The following is a 17,471-nucleotide window of genomic DNA, read 5'->3' as shown; positions in this document are numbered from 1 at the left end:
TTACCATGGGTTGAGCCTGCATTCCAATCGAAAACTAGTACCTGGTCAGCGATCAACTAAAAAAAAAACAGCTCATCTCGGTGAGCTCTAACTTAAGCCCTCGATATGGTCACCTGGTACAGTCAGCGGATACCTTGTTTTGACAGGTGTCAATTGATCAAATGGAAGTCCAATATGAAAGATGAATGCTGTACTGACTAGCATGATACTGGTCACGTTGGCATACATGCACGTACGAACGGACGATCGATGACGTCATGACTATGAAACCACAATTTCTCGCACCGATGGGTTACCATATTTTCTTAACTATCGTGCTCTGCGCGTGCGCGCTTTCGGCGCGCCCGGAGCTCCGCTATAAAGTGATTCCTCATTTCTCAAGAAAGCAGTTAAATCGTCTGAAAAATAGTTTAAGTTAGATTTCCCTTACGTCCCCCAAGATTCCTTAAATACTTTTATTTTCACGAATACTTATAGCTAAAACTTCGAGGACCAAAATAAACAGATATAGGAAGTGTTTTCACGACAGCCGTTGTCTCGCTTAACATTCCTGAACGTGGTTTGTTTGCAGATTTATATTTGAACAGACTTAACTGATTAGAGTGTAATGTGAAGTGTTACAGGGCCAACGCTTGCAAAAACGTAATCCTTCCCTGTACTTGTATATGTTAATTGCCGTGACTTTAACATCTTCAGTTCTTACGGTCTGCTCCCGTCTGACCTTGTAATTCAGTCGGGAGAGCAGCGGTGATCTAACCCGGTCGTGGGTTCAATTCTCCCCCTAAGCTTTTTTCTCTGTCCTGGTGTGGGGCCATTTCCATTAGTAGGGCTAACGCTCACATGGTTCATATGGGATAGAAACCCTAGCACTTTACATTACACTCTTATCCAATAAGAATCTGAGTTATGGCAAACTCACGTGGTACCGGTAAAAGTTTTCGAAAAATCTACGGGGAATCCAAGAAATGTTGCATGCCTTCCTTATTGAAAGCAAGTGAATAATCATGTTTGTGGTTAATTGTGGCTGAAAAAGCTTTGACTTACGTGGTTAGTGGAAAACATTGCGTCTGTTTTAGAGTGGAAAGAAATGGCTGTGAACACGTAATTTCCGGACATCAAAGTCAAAATTAGCTTCACATTTCAAATTAAAATGTGAGAAGTATAATAAAATATGTTTTTTTTTTTTTTAATCAAATTGCAGTCATTTTCACTTTTGGATCTGCAACAACTGAAGACAGCAAACACTATAACCAGTGACATTTGTCGTTTTACTTGTTTTTCTTTTTTTTGTTTTTCAGTTGTAGCATTCAACACTATGACTGAAATATTGTGGCATTGCCTCCACTAACCAGATTAACTGCCACTGAGTAAGGGCGCAAAGAATTAACAGCAAAATGAGTAGTCCATTACAGAACACGTTAATTCAAAGTCAATGTTTCAGATCTTCCATTCGAATCATTGAGATACAAAAAAACCTTGTGAGTTAGGTCGCTAATCTATGTTCTTATACAAAGTGATCTTCTAGCCAGCGGGCTTGACAATGAAATATGATTCAACTCGATCTATATGCAACTACTTTTGGTAGTTATTGGTAGTACCTGCGCCTGAGAAAGCTGAAAGATAGGTTTTCACGGACGGCGACACATGGAACAACTATGGTCGAGATTTTCTTTCAAGAAGCTGTACAAACTTTTTAGACAAAACCATGAAAAGGAAATCACACGAAAAATCAATTTAACTTTAAAAAAATGATATCTATTATGAGATATTTTGTTTGATCATATTTCCTTAAAAGTAGTGACCAAACTAACTTCTTTTGTTAGGACATCTATAAATTACCCTTAAAAAATTGTCGTTTTTACTTGAATAATTTTTTTTTCTCTTCACGTTTCATCTCTCATTTTTTCTCACTGAGCCGTAAACATTGTCAGTTGCAGCAAACCAGATTTTTCGCGCAATTTTAACCTCGCTAAGTTCTTCTTGACCATCGATTCCGACGAATGATATATCAAATGCGTCCCCCAGCAGTGGATCTTGAACTTCTCCGTTGACAATAACTGGTTTGCCAGGTATGTTTGGAATCTCGATTTCTATTCCGTACCTTAGCAATAAATCATCAGCCACCTCGTTTCCAAAACCTTCTGGAATTCCATCAAGTTGAACAATCTAATGGATTCAATAAGACAGAGTTAAGAGCCTTATCTTATTCTTAGTCATGGTCCTTGTTTAGATAAAATGGAATTGCCTTAATTTTTGTTTTTGACGTCCGCATGCCTTCCAATTTATTCCATGTGATGCTAATTTCAGCGTATTTTTCCTTAACCAATTGGCTGCAAAGTAGCAATCGAGTTTTCCAGAGTATCCCGCCGCGACTCCAGGGTCATCGTTATCGTCATTTCATTTACCTCGGTCTAGCATATAATATCTCTTTTAATACAATCGCTCCATTTCGACAATTTGGATCCTAGCAGTATTGCCAAACAGTAGTCACGTGAGCGTAATTTAATGGTCTAGTGCTCATGAGTCTCCTATCGCTCATTGGTAGAGCACCCGAACTAGTCCTGCATCGGGAGGCCGTACATTCGACTCCTCCAAAGGGGCACTCGGATTTTTTCCGAGTATCCCCGAGTCGTCACCGTTAAAAAAATATCTTCTTTTTCGTTTTTATTTTTTTATGTTTGCCAGTGCTTCGACTCTTCCTTTCTGTGGCAATTTACTCGGTAAAAACAGTAAATACCATCAACAACTACAATAAATACATGAGCCCACATGGGGCCGATAAATTGTCCTGGTCCTAACTAAGTTGCTTTATAGCCCAGTTGGTACATCATTTCATTGGCATCGCAGAGGTCGAGGGTCCGAATCTCGTTAAAGCCGCCTAAATTTTCAGGTGTCTATAAAGTGAAAATTGCTGAAATTAAATTGTCCAGTTCAATGCAAGGATCATTTCTATCTTCCAACATTGAGTACAGCTGCAAACTCGAGAAGAAAGGAAATGAAAAACACGTTGTATCGATGTTCCTTCTTTCAGCACTGTGCTCAGCTCACTAAGATGCCTAATTTCGGCCTACTTACCTGAAAGAAATCAGGGTTTTTGGTTGGAATGTGAAAAAGAAAAGTATTCGTTTGGTCGCCGTACATAAAATAGGAACTGTACTCCGGGTATTCATCTTCATCGAAGTGCTCGTAACGTGGGACATCGATGATTCTCATCTTCGCTTTCAAGAATGGATGATGATTGTCATCATCACTGGCAGGAAGACCAACAAAACAATGAAATGTTTCTCTTTCGCCGGCATAGTCGCTTTCCTCAAAGAAGACATCATGTAGCCTCTTCTTCTTGCTTCTAAACACGATTGGTGGGGGCTGTTTACTGCATTGCAATAGCTCTTTTTGCTTAGAGAGGTACTGATTGGCGTCATCTTCAGACTCGAATCTCAGTTTTACGACAGTGTCGTACTGCTTGGGAGAGTTGTTAAAGTCCCCCACGTAACATGCGATCACTTCAGCTTTATGGTTGACCACACCCGTGCTTACAAAAGTGTGGACAGCGATGGGATCAATGACCTAAGAAAAATAGTGATATAATTAATCACTATTAATTGCCGAGGAGGGAACCTAGAAGTCCCCGCGTAAACAGGGTAAATGTATAAATTGGTAGATATTGTAGGGGAATCAATTTCAATTTGCGCAAAAAGTGCAGACCAAAGTGCTGTTCGGGTTAGAGATTAAAACATTGAACTAGATCTGATGCAAATCGAGTTGCCTGGCTCAGAAATTGATTTTGTGTGGACACAAATCATGATCAGAAACAGGGGCGACGATTTGTCAGACGCAAATCGGAAACAGGGGGCGACATGTTCAGCGTATCATTTAAACGTATATCAACTTCCTTTCATACTGTCTTAGGCGGGGGCAGATGTAGTGAAACTACTACTTGTACCATTGGAATTATAAGCAAGTTTCGTTTTTATCTCTCTCGGAAATCCCTGTTGTCCTTATAGTATACCTTAGTATATCCCTATCTTAAAGGGGCTAGGTCACAGGATTTTAGGCATTTTCAGCACTGATCGAATGGTCATAGAATTAACTAAAATATAACTGTTCAAAACTATAGAAGAACTCTAACAAAACACAGGGAAGTCAAGAAAGGACATGGATGGACAAAACTGGAGAGGATTGAAATGGATTGAATTTGGGTAAATTTGAAAAACGTCGGCCCACTTTTTTTCAAATTTATATCAGTCTATATCAAAATGTCATTTACAAAGCTTGAAAATCATTCTCAGTTGTTATGTCGCCGTGATTTTGCAAATGAAAGACTCTTGCTCTGCCCATTTGACGTATAGAGCTCATAATTAACAAAATTAAACAAAATTACCTAAAATAGCGTGACCTAGCCCCTTTAACTACTGCAATATTGTATGGTCCGCAAATTATCCCTCTAATTTAAACAGGCTTCTTCTCCTGCATACCAATCATAGGTGGAGTTGATTATTTTGCTCATACTGGACCCTTGTTTTACAGCCTTAACATCCTCGACATCTTTAACATAAATGCTTTCCTTGTGGCTTGTTTTATGTACTCTTATCATAATCACTTTCTCCCTAACACTTTTGACAATCTTTTCTCTACTAATCAACAAATTCATACGTATAATACGCGGAATGTTGCCAATTACTGTTCACATTACTGCAGAACTAATATTAAGCAGTGTACGATCCTACATCAAGGTCCCAAGGTTGGGAATTCCCTATCTCGTAATTTGACCTTGTCCAGCAGTTATCCTAGCTTTAAGACCTCATTAAAAAAATTTCTTCTCGATAGGACACTAAATTAAACTCGCCCACCGGCTATTCCTATTTTTTTGTTTTACGATCTACTGTATCGATCGAGGTGCCCAGTGTTAATAAGCTTTTAGCTTCTATTGGGTATCCTCGCTACACTGTCAAAAATATAATGTAATATATATATATATATATATATATACGAAGTTTGAAATGACCAAGGACGGATAACCCCTGGAAGACATTTTTCATTGGGAGAAAAACTTTTTATGCCCTGAGCGAGATTTGAACCCACGTCCCCCTGATTACCGGTTGGGTGTGATCACCACTACACTATCAGAGCAACCATGCTGGCTACATGGCCAATCTGGATAGTGAATGGGAATTACGTGGTCATCCCGGGCCCATGTTTTTCCCCAACTAGATGACGCTGGATCAACCAGAACGATGATTCACAGGCGGACGAGAGAGAAGAGGACAATTTGTATACAAGTTAAGAAGGTCTCTCGAGCCAACAGCGCATCACTGCCCCCCAGGAGGATCACAAATGGATTCATAGTCCAAGCCTCGGCGAAATGCGATTAATTAACGAAGTTTGAAATGACCAAGGACGGACAACCCCTGGAAGACATTTTTCATTGGGAGAAAAACTTTTTATGCCCTGAGCGGGATTTGAACCCACGTCCCCCTGATTACCGGTTGGGTGTGATCACCACTACACTATCAGACTGTGAATCCATTTGTGATCCTCCTGGGGGGCAGTGATGCGCTGTTGGCTCGAGAGACCTTCTTAACTTGTATACAAATTGTCCTCTTCTCTCTCGTCCGCCTGTGAATCATCGTTCTGGTTGATCCAGCGTCATCTAGTTGGGGAAAAACATGGGCCCGGGATGACCACGTAATTCCCATTCACTATCCAGATTGGCCATGTAGCCAGCATGGTTGCTCTGATAGTGTAGTGGTGATCACACCCAACCGGTAATCAGGGGGACGTGGGTTCAAATCCCGCTCAGGGCATAAAAAGTTTTTCTCCCAATGAAAAATGTCTTCCAGGGGTTGTCCGTCCTTGGTCATTTCAAACTTCGTTAATTAATCGCATTTCGCCGAGGCTTGGACTGTGAATCCATTTGTGATCCTCCTGGGGGGCAGTGATGCGCTGTTGGCTCGAGAGACCTTCTTAACTTGTATATATACATTCTTACTGGTTGATTTTATCATTGTAAAGTTTCGTGTGGCATAAATAAATAAATAAATAAAATAAATACTGAAGTTGGTGACCATTCAATAATTTATTAGTTCTATCACTCGGCAAAATCTCACAATCTCATTTAAGGTAGATATTAACATTGACAACATCCCACAAAAACCGTTTCAGTTTACATAAGTTTAGTGGAGGTTAAAAACATTCAAACTCGAACCCGACATAGCTCTCAGTCACTCGGCAGCCCTGAGTTTGAGCAGCAGAACATCTGAACTCAGTGCGTTTTTTTTTTTTGTTTATGCTAAAGCAGGTGGTGGCCAACTACTTTGGTCACCACACATATTGAAACGAATCTGTTATTGTTTTATTTGAGGTCTGTGAACTTACAATGCAAATAGTGTGAAATAAACTGAACTCGAACTTAAAATTAAACTCACATTACTCTTGTTTAAAACATTCGGGTTTCTCTTCAAGTAATTCCACGTCACCAGTTACTGGTTAAGTCGATATTTCCATTATTCGAATTTTGCGAGTGCTGAGATTTAAAACTAAAATTTCTTACCGTTCCAATGGCACAAAGAATGGTGTTTCTCATGATGACAGCCATGTTGTCTAGAAACTCTATGGATGTTGCCCAGGGATCCATGCAGGTTGTTATGATAAATTTGACAGGTGTGTCACCATTAGGTTCCAACTAAGATGAGAGAATATGGAAAATTCATTTGATGTCATAGCAGGGAAAAGGTCTTCATAAATTTAAGTACACAAATGCTACAATAATCAATATATAAATCTCCGTGCATAGCATCGATAGAGAACGTCTCGGTCACACACTAAAAAAATCAACTAAAACAAGCAGACTAATCTATTTTCGAGCTGCATGGTAATTGACGTCAGAAACAAGCTGTCAGGTACCCTGCGAGCAGAGTCTCTTTCGATCTTCCTAGATAAGTCGGGAAGAGGAAAGAAGACTCTGCCAGCCGGCTCGACTTTCTTTGATTTGCCGCTCATCCAAAGGAATGGATGAGTCAGTCCAGTTTCGACTTGTCAAACCTGTTTTTTTAGTTTGTGCGTATGATCAATCTCCACGCGTCATCAATATTTTTTTAAATTTGCAACAGCTTGACAATTTTTAACTCTCTAAATTGCCATGAGTATTTCCTCCGTAACTATTTTGCCAGAATTGAGAAACCTATTCATTTTTTAAGTAAAAATTGAAATGGCAATTTAAAACCTTGAACTATCTTGAGTTTCCAAGGAAATGATTCCTTGCGTTGTCGTGTGTTTGCCGTAGTTCTTCGAAAATACCCGTACTGTTTGTTTTGGTTTTGTGGTTTCGCGTTTATTAGTGACTGACTCCCGAACACATTTGAGTTTTTAACGCATGCTCAACACGAAATGTCGAGCCGTCTGGCAGAGTCTACTTTCCTCTTCCCGACTTCACTAGGAAGATCGAAAGAGACTCTACCCGCAGGGTAGCTGTCAGGTTACAATTTCTCTAAATGTCCCTGCGTGTAACGAGCAACTTGAATTCACTGTTCTGCCAATGGTGGGACTCCACTGTTGGCTCCTCCACATTCTATAATAATTATATCACATTTGTTCATTGAAGGATATCGTTGATTTTGTTGAAAATAAATCTGTTATGGCCAACATTACTGTTATACAAACTCACCCCAAGTCTCTCCTTAAAATCTGCCACTGCAGCACTGTGCTTGTAAGGTATCATACTTGAAGCTGTGACAATCATCGGAATGTGATGAGCTGAGTGTTCATCTGAAGTGTGGCGAAGGCTTTGAAACAGTGCCGTGTTTATTGCATTGCATAATTCAACACTTTTGTTATCTTTAAGGTTTACAGAGAAACATGGCATCAGAGTGTCTGGTCCAATCTCTTTGAGGTATTCCATAGCCTCTTCGTCCTTTAAAATAGAAAGGGAAATTATGATATTTTACTTCTCCAGCTGCTCTGTAAAATAGTATCTCAGGAAGAGACGATTGTTGTGTGTCATTGGTTTACCTGGCTTCCATTTTAAAATCATCATTATCATCATCATCATAATCAGTAGCAGCAGCTGTCGTTGTCATCATTGTTATCAATATGATAGTCGTCATTTTGACGTCATCTAGGTCGTCACCATCGTCATCGTCAGTCATCGTCATCATTCGAACCATTGCAGGGTATTTGATAGCTTTTCAAAGAACCCGATTTAATAACGAACGTACTGAACATTGTTATTTTCCGCTGTAGCAAATTCGGAGCAAACCCTCAGTGAAGCCTGGGTCCCCTATAAAATTTTCTACAGAAAAGCTGTTTACCTTCTTGATTTGGAGGGAAAAAAAAAAACTTAAGTAATCACGTGGGTGAAATTTTGTTTAGTAATAATTTGGAGGCCTAGGATTTATTGCGGATCATTGTCTCGTGTTTCTTCAGCCCATGACTTCCTGAGAAAAAAAGGGGAAAAATAAGCCAACAAATTGACAAATTTATAGTGTCAAAGTACCGGACGTGAAATGATAAACAACCGGACGAAACGTCCAGGCTTCAGTCTCAAAAGAATATTGGGATCAAAATACTATTAAAAGAGCAAGGATTTTAAGATACCTGAACAAGTTGCTTGTTAGATCTCCCCAGAATTCTTTCTTTTATGAATCTAATCTGTTCCTGTTCAGACCAGTTTTTGAATTTAGGAAGAGGTTTCGTTGTATGGACCACAAAGTTGTCGTCCTCCCTGGCTAACGTTAGCCACAGGCAGTACACTATCTTGGAAGTAAACATGCATTCAGCAAGAATACGGCCGTATCCATTTTTATGAAGACCAATAACCTGCATAGCGTAAGAAGTTGACATTAGCCAAATGTGCGGCATTCTAAAGGGTGACTTCACAGCTTGTTTGCTATCTTTCAGAGTTGTTTTAAACGATATGATTCCAACTTAGAAATTTTTGCTAGCTTGTGGTTATCAAGATCTTTTTCCACTCATTTCTATAAATGGTAGTAAATACATGGCCGTCCAATTTTGATATCCAACAGAACGTGTCCCTTTAAGTCTGTACATTTTCTAAATGCCACGGACAAGGTTTTAGATCCTAGGGTAAATGTAGTTGTTTATCGGAGTTTAGAGGACAACTTTGTGACGTCATTTGTCTGTATTACCAGTCAATATGAAGATGGTGAGAAGGGCGAGGGAACACTTTTTGGCGCTTATTGGAATCGGCTTTTTGGAATTAGATCTCAATTATATATATCTGATTTTCTTCAGTCCATCTTTGATGAGTTAAAAACACTAATGATTCTTCATTAACGGCTTGTGATATACGCTTTGCATCTCCCTCTACATTATGTATACATTTGCTTTTACATTTCTTGGGGTAATACTTAAGTTGTTGCTCTTATTGTTCCTATAGAACGTGGGCGAATCGCAAAAATGAAACGAATATTGTTAACAAAAAGAAGCGAGTGATAATAAGTTTACCCTGTTTGCCAGCATAACTCCTGCCGCTGCCGCTCCGGGCTTCGATCCCTCGAGACCGACGTCTCCAAGAGTGAATTTTCCATGGTAATAAGCAACACCAGCGTTGATTCGAAGAAATGAATTCATAGTTTTATCTCGATAACAGATTGCCCCTGCTGGGTAGGGACAGAAGCCTGATTTGTGAGGATCAATGGTAATGGTATCGCAGTGATGGAGCGCTGACAACTGCTCCTGGACGTAGGTACTCAAATACATCTCGGGCACGAAGCCTTCCAGCTCTGTGGCTTGTGAAACAGAGCTTTTCGGTGGGTCACGCAGCATGCTGCAAAAGTATCCTCCCCAGGCCCCGTCAGCATGGATGCTAAAGTTGAGACCCTTCAAAAAAAAGACCGAAGTTGACAAAGTTTTATTGTGTTGCTTTGTTGTTTTATTATTATTATTATTATTATTATTATTATTATTATTATTATTATTATTATTATTATTATTATTATTATTATTATTATTATTATTATTATTATTATTATTATTATTATTATTATTATTGCTTTGAAGATCCATACGATGTTTTTGAAATTCATCTTTAATCAAGACATGTTTCGGATGAAACATCATCCACCTTCAGTTGTACAATGAGAAATAAACTAAAGTTGAGCAATAAATAGTGCAACAAAGTGAGATATAACATGAATAATTAAGTTGAAGGCGAGAACATAACAACCACGAAACAAAACAGAAAAAAACAGACTATTTAAGCTAAGAAAAGAAACTAATTAGTATGAAAAGGATAAATTAAGATGTTTGACTTGGGAATTTAAAGATGGCTGCTCCCAAACGATATGCATGGCTTTCTTAATTTTCAATTGGAAACGTTTGGAAGCATAGTCGAGGATTTTAAAACAGTCTTCTGAACACCGGGAGCGACAATTTTCAGAACCTCTCAAGTGCGTAAAGAAATGGGAATGTTTGTCGCAGGCGAGATGTTCACGGATGCGAGTGGCGAAGTGTCTATTGGTTTCACCAATATAACAGGCATTACAGCCTGCACATGAAAACTTGTAAATGACTTGCGATCGTAAACCCGCAGGGATAGGATCCTTCGCCCCAAACCAACTCCTGATTTTAAACGGGGTGAACAGCAACTTAATTTCCAGGTCGCTGCAAAATGTGTTGACTAATTTCTTAATTCTGCGTTGTGTTATGATGGTTTGGTACAGATAACTAATACTTTAGCATATAATGCGTATAATTTGAAAAGCGAGTTTATAACGCACAGCGCGCGCGCGCTGGTACTACTTAATCCCTATATTGAGCCATCATGCTAAAGATCTCTATATACGCACGTTTGGGCGTATATAACATGACCTGTGCACTTCGATTTTTAGAATCAATTTTTTGGCCTTGTGCGGACAGTGAATGAAGTAAATGGAAATGGAACCCAGGACCAGCAACATTTTTCTCTCGGTATAGACCTTTTAGCAAGAAGGGAAGCAGCAGGTCCTTGCTCCATAACAGAATGCACTAATTAAACAAAGGCACTCAACAAGAACTAGAAGCGGCAAAAGTTGGTCTGTGGCAACTTTTAAAGGTAGAACTTTCTGTTTTCATCGAGCGCCGGAGGTGCGAGCCTTTAGGGGGTCCGGGGACATACCTCCCTGTGAAATTTTGAACATTCGATTGTCTGAGTCTGTATTTATGCGTTTTGAAGGCAGTATGATATGAAAACAGACAGTCAAAAGCAAACTAAAGAAAACGTTGATATTACTCAAACTTTTGCATTTCAAAATGGATTGAGGGGGGGGGGGGGGGAGGGTAAAGACTACTTTACGTATGTATTTTACACTTTTAGAGAACAATGTCACTATTTCAAAAATAACAAATAAGGAAATACAGTTGAAAATCCGTATCATTTCCTGGGTTTGCTCATCATGATCTTTCAGTGCCAAGCTCAAGCCTTCTACACAAACAGAACTTTACAACCGGTATATGTCTCTTTTGTCAGTCACTTTTTTTTAAATCATTGGTCAACAAAAAGGTAGACTTCCACAGCCTGTGGGGAGAGGGGTGCGGACGCACCTGTCGTACCCCCTTCTCTACGGGCCTAAACCGAGCTCTTTGGGATATAGGGATAGGGTAAGCATAAAGACCTAGTATTACGATATGGTTACTGATAATCACAGAAGACTCGAAAATATTGGACTTTAAAAAAATCTACTTTTGGAGGATTAAGTCACCTGAGATATTCCAATTTAATAATTCATTCATTAAGCTTTGGCTTTCAAATGGCTGAACTTAACTATAGTTTGTAATGGAAATTTGTCTATTAAATAACACTTCGGGAAATATTCTAGCTCGTAAATCCGGCCTATGAGTTTCTAATCTTCGAAGTTTTCTGATATTAGAGAGAACAGAGAGATTTAAACCAGAAGTCCATCATCCAGAAATGCCCATCTTTCTCATATGGTCTCGGCCTATCAGTTTACCACATTATCAAAATTTAGGGTACTTTCCGATCCATTGACCATAGTCTAGAATAGGAATACTTGGATCCTTCGTTATTACGGAGATTCGTATTAAAATTGTCAAACACCCGCTAAAATGCTATTTTAAACATATCCTTATTACCCTTGGTGCTTCAAGACGCCAGACATACCATTTTAAATCATCACTCCACGTCTTACAAAAAAAACATTGTACAAAATAGAGCTACTCGTATTGTAACAATACAATACGCTAGTTGGGAGGCTCGATCTGCTCAGATAGTCCAGGAACTCCTTGCAGACAGACGTGATAAACAACTAAAGACTTTAATGCTTAAAGCTGTCACCAAGCAAGTGCGTTTGTATTTAGCCGAAAAATTTGCCAGTACTATCACCATTCATAGCCACAATCTAGCCACAATTTTTATTCATTTTTAGAGCCTGATGTAGTATTATTAATTGTGATGTAAAGATTTTTATTTATAGTTGGTCTGAATCTTTAAGTCCTTTTTATCTTTTACTTGTACTTGTGCTTGTACTTCTATTCTTATTCCGGAACTGGGTCAATCGAACGCACCCTTAGAATGAGGATCCCGCCAAATTGTGGCCAATCAGGTTAGGCCCGATAACCAGATCACCTCTGATTGGTTTGCAACCGATTAGCCGCACATGCTTCAAAATCAAGGATCGCGCAAGTAGCAAAAATATGGAAAGCCATAACTTTCTTTGTCATTATGTGGGGTGACGTTAAAAGAAGACCTCAACAGATGCATGATGGAAACACCACACGTAACCATCAAACCTCACTTTGTAATGACAAAACCACACCACAAAACAAAACTTCAAGATCAAAAGAATAACTTGAAGATTACATAAGAAAGTTATGGCTTTTCATAAAAATACCGCTACGTTTTTGTTTTTTTTTTTTCCCCGCAAAAATCTATCAGTATCCGTCCTTAGGGGTTTAAAGACTTTGACGGCGACGTCGACGAACATGTCACTTCGAAATACAACCTCACACAATCCTCAGTCTTTTGCGGTTATCGGTTATTTCATTTCGTTCTCTTTGTACAGTGTGGGCGAATTATCCTCAAACTGAATTTATACGAGCGGTTTCAGAGAAAAAATATAGAATGAAAGATTCGCATTTGTACGTTCACATTGTCGTTAAACCTCAAATTTCGTGATTTCACGTCTTTGTTATGCAGAGTGCAGCAATAAAATCCGTGCCGCAAGTGCAGCACCCGTGATTGTTTTTCCTCTTTTAACCGGTCATATTATTGTTTTGTGGCATTGTGTCGCAGCCGTAGCCGTAGCCGGAGTCGTTTCTTAAAGTCTCTATTTAAAAAAACGGCAACGGCTACGACTACCACAGCGCCACAAAACTACACGTGCTACACGTGCAGCACGCATCTTAGCACACATTTTTGCGTTTGCAGTTTGCAACAACGACGTGACATCCGATTCACCAAATTTGAGGTTTCAACGACAACTTTAGCGTACAAATGTAAACCTTCCATTCCATGTTTTTTTCTCTCTGGAAACTGCTCGTATCCGAAATCTGCTCGAAATCCGCCCACCTTGTACGACTTGAACGAGATGGAAATGTCGACGTCGCCGTCGTAGATCTTAAAGTCCCTCATAAACGAAAACTGACGGGCCGCATTCCATCGCAGATCGACACTTCTCATTGGGTAATGGTTTCTGGCATCGTGCGTTAACGGCAAACGCCAAACATCGAACTAAAATCATCGCGTTAACGGCCAACGTCGAACCAAAATGGGCCTTTTGCTAAAAATGGAAGAAACTTGTTTGATATCAATTAATTTCTTGCCTGTCCGTGACAGGTATCCACTAACAGCTACTAACCTTTGAAAAGTGAGAGAAAAGTTAGTATCAGAGAAATTTCATACTTTTGTGAAAAGCAGCAACCCTCACTTTGCACCTTGCCGTTTCAAGTAAACGCGATGCTCAGTAGCGAGAAATTTTCTTTGGCGTTGAGTAACAAAAAAATTGTGGACTCACGAGGAGTACTGGGATGACGAACATCGTTGTCTATAAAGTACAGACAACGCTGACTCACACTTCGATTAGTTAAATTCCGTAAAAGTGTCCGAAGTGCGAACGAATATTATTTTCAATTGGCTAGCTTTTCAAAACACACGCAAACATTGTGTCAAATCCAGACCATGTATGTAAATGTATGAAAACTCATGGTGATATACAGAAACAGAACGAAAGAAACTACCAATTGACCGAGAAGGAAAATATCATAATACTATTTGTTTGTCCCCCCAATTTTTGCATAAGTATTGTTTTAAAGTCCTAAGAGAAACTGGAAACAATGCTTATCCAAAATTTGGGGGGACAAACATATTAACAAATAGTATTATGGTATTTTTCGACTCGGTCAATTGGTTGTTTCTTTCGTTCAGTTTCTGTAATGATTTTAATCTTATTACCAGGGGTTAACTCAACTCACTTTCTTTCTAAATTCATCTCTCAAGTCCAAAACATCAGTGAGAGGATCCACCGCGCTTTCTTCAGTAGTTCCCATGACAACTGCCACTGTTACAACTGGAATCTCCTGCTGCATTTTCTCCGTAAGGATGCGCTTCAAATCTAAAAGAACATCAAGTTCAGAACAAATCAATGTTATCAGATTAAGAACAATTGATGCACACTTCCCTCTCTCTCTTAATATTTTCCTTTTTAGTGTTAATACCTCTTTCGTGTTCCTTCCTCCTCCCTAAGCCTGGTTTGCAATCAAGCGGTATCTTTTGAAGTGCGTAAGACATGCTTTGTGAAAGCAGAAAGATTCCAGTAACCAGCTGGCCCAAAAGTCAATTGATGTGAAAAACTTCCCACATTCAAGAAAATCCTGACTAGACAGGTCAGAAAAATCTCTATAGCTAGTGACCTCAAGATTGGGACAAAGTTGAGCCATAATTAAAATCCCCTCTATAAATTTACCTTTTGGGTCCATCCGAGCATCTTTATCCTTAGCCACAGCAATTAGGCTCTCTCGTCCAAGTCCAAGGATTGTCACTGCCTTAGCAAAAGACACGTGCGAGGTCCTTGGAACCAAAACACAGGCAGTGTTTTTCAGCTCATGACGTCGAGCAAATTCTTGCGCTCCTATTGACTCATAAAGGTAACTTCCCATGATCTCTATAAATTCCTGATGTTCAAGTTTAGTCACAGCTTCCACTTCAAAAGGCATCTTCAAGACAGTGTCCACATCGAGATTGAGCAACTCCCACTGAGATGCGCTTGTTATTTCCACTTCTTTTCCTCTTTGAGGAATCAGGACCTTCAATAAGAAAAAGCAAAATCAGCTGATAAAAGTTAATAAGTAAATAAATAAATAATAGAGAGAGAGAGTTAGTATTGAGTGTTTAAGCTTGTCATCAAAAGCATGCAAATACTCACAGTCCAACTTTATCCTCTCATTTGAAGTTGCAGCATATTTGTAGGAAATAGGGTAAAAATGCGCAACAATCAAACAAGTTTCAATCTTTGATTTTTGGCAAAACCTATATTTCAGCTTCACTTTTGCTATAAACGCGACGCTAAATCTCTCTATTGGCTCAAAGAAAACGATTGAACTAAGGCTAAAGTCGTTCGGAAGCCCATATTATGGAAGGAAACTCCATTACAATAGCTTCCCTTCCTAAATTTACAGCGAGACTATTTCATGATTAATTCGTCCAGAGAGAGTTCATATAACTTTTCATGTTATTTGTTATGCAGCCGTACGACCGCAAGAACTTTACTTATCTATGGTCAAAATATCTGGGAAATAGTCAAAACAATTGTACACGGACAGGACCCACCATATATCGAAAAAGTTGTACCCCATCCCTCCCACCTTAAAAGATGGTCTCTTGGTTGATTAACCCCCTCTCTATCGAGAGTAAGCACTGACGAAAAGATTCAAACCTCGCTATGCTGACTTCCTTTAGATGCAAGCTTCATGCAGACAGATTATTTTAAATGCTTCATTTCCAGTATTCAGGTCAATAATTTTTGTTCATGAGGTTCATCAGGTAGATGGTGTCTTGTATACCAGCCCTCCCCTTAAACAAGGTGGGTCAAGCTCTTTGAGTACACTTGTTTTGACCACTTCCCTCTCAGCCGCTTAAATGGTCATCAGAATTATGACCTAATAACCTTGCTGTCATTAACTAAGAAGAACCGATAAAACACAGACTCAAATTTATTTCAAATTGCCCAAATTGTTTTTTCAAAGCTGTATGTTCCACACCTTGTAGCCTCTAGCATTAGCGAGTCTGTCCTCCTTCAACAAAGCTTCTTTCAATCCCAATGGAAAATATTTGACATTTCTTGCTGCCCAAATTGCTTCAATGTTGGCAAGGGACCCACCACTCGCCAAGTGCCCTAGGCATTTATCTTCTTCGTATCCCATCATTTCACACAAATCCTTTCCTACTTCCACTTCAAACTTGGTGGTAACGGTGGAGGATTCTGCGCAACAGTTGTTTTGATTAAAGAGCATTGCAGAGATGTAACCAAGATTTGCTGGCATGTTCGTATCCCAATTAACGTGACCCTGTGATAAAATAAAACAAAGACAAAAATCAAGATATACCATGTAGGAGAATGCTCTCAGATTCCTTTACTTTGGAATCCGGATCCAGCGGTCCAGAATTTCGAAAATCCCACCACGATTCGGAATCGGAAGTACCGGTTTGGAGATTTCATCTAAGATTGTCTTAGATTACATTACAATGAGCGTAACGCTGTAGGTGACGAGTATGCGAGATCATAAACTAGATTCCCTTATTATGCGTTTACCTTAATTAACGGAAATTTAAGCATGGCAAGTATAAAGGAGGGTTACCTTGTATCTGGAGCTGAAAAATGGTACAGAGTTTCCTAGATCCCTTTGCAAGTTGTCCAGTTCTGTCTTTAGATTCTTTAAGGCCTTCTTAAAAGATCCTTGCGAGCGAAGTTCGTTCGTTACATAAGGAGGATCACAGGGAAAGTAACTGAAAATAACACGAAATCGTAAGTAGGTGATACAAGGTTCAACATTTTGCAGCATTCCGAGTTAATCAGAAAATGTTAACATGATGTCATTGGCTTCTTGAGGATGGGAAACGAGTGATTATTAACGTAGTCCAACTGACAGTAACTTGTTCAGCAGATAAGGGGTCCCTCTGTTTTTGTCCATTTACCTCCAATAAATTTGTCGGAAAAATATTCAACAAAGTGCTTAGCCTGTTTTAGCCGCCGTTTCAACAAGGAATGATACACTGTAACAAAACTGCAGAATTTGTTGATGTCCTAATGTCAACCGCGTATAACCGACCTCGAAGCATATTGTGCCCAAAATGCTTAACTTGTATTTTTGTTCCGGCTCAAAGACCTATTTTGCACCTAACGAACCCCAAGATGTGTAACTGAGGAACAACCCTCAATTTGTCGATTAAAACCCAGTTAAAGATTGTTGCTCATTACAAACGTTGGCGCTAGAAGATGATGTAATTTCAATAAAAATCTCCT

General features: G+C 39.3%; 1 protein-coding gene across 3 annotated transcripts in view; it reads right to left on the bottom strand.

The window, feature by feature from the left end:
• Window positions 1-437: 437 nt before the first annotated feature.
• Window positions 438-17,471, bottom strand: part of LOC138013163 (uncharacterized) — a 28,998-nt gene continuing 11,964 nt past the window's right edge. For 2 of the 3 annotated variants that reach the window (XM_068860170.1, XM_068860169.1), the window contains exons 3-12: window positions 16,807-16,954; window positions 16,210-16,515; window positions 14,916-15,255; window positions 14,425-14,564; window positions 9,463-9,837; window positions 8,593-8,814; window positions 7,664-7,909; window positions 6,551-6,682; window positions 3,076-3,567; window positions 438-2,166 (exon numbers count right to left, since the gene is read on the bottom strand). In XM_068860170.1, the coding sequence (XP_068716271.1) occupies window positions 1,891-2,166; window positions 3,076-3,567; window positions 6,551-6,682; window positions 7,664-7,909; window positions 8,593-8,814; window positions 9,463-9,837; window positions 14,425-14,564; window positions 14,916-15,255; window positions 16,210-16,515; window positions 16,807-16,954 (2,677 nt within the window). In that variant the 3' untranslated portion in view covers window positions 438-1,890. The remainder of the gene's footprint in view (window positions 2,167-3,075; window positions 3,568-6,550; window positions 6,683-7,663; window positions 7,910-8,592; window positions 8,815-9,462; window positions 9,838-14,424; window positions 14,565-14,915; window positions 15,256-16,209; window positions 16,516-16,806; window positions 16,955-17,471) is intronic. The other variant, XM_068860171.1, reaches the window with a different exon arrangement.

Source organism: Montipora foliosa, chromosome 8 (genome assembly GCF_036669935.1).
Source record: "Montipora foliosa isolate CH-2021 chromosome 8, ASM3666993v2, whole genome shotgun sequence".
Lineage (NCBI taxonomy): Eukaryota > Metazoa > Cnidaria > Anthozoa > Scleractinia > Acroporidae > Montipora > Montipora foliosa.
Note: the sequence above shows the minus strand (reverse complement) of the source record. Positions and strands in the feature narration are given on the sequence as shown.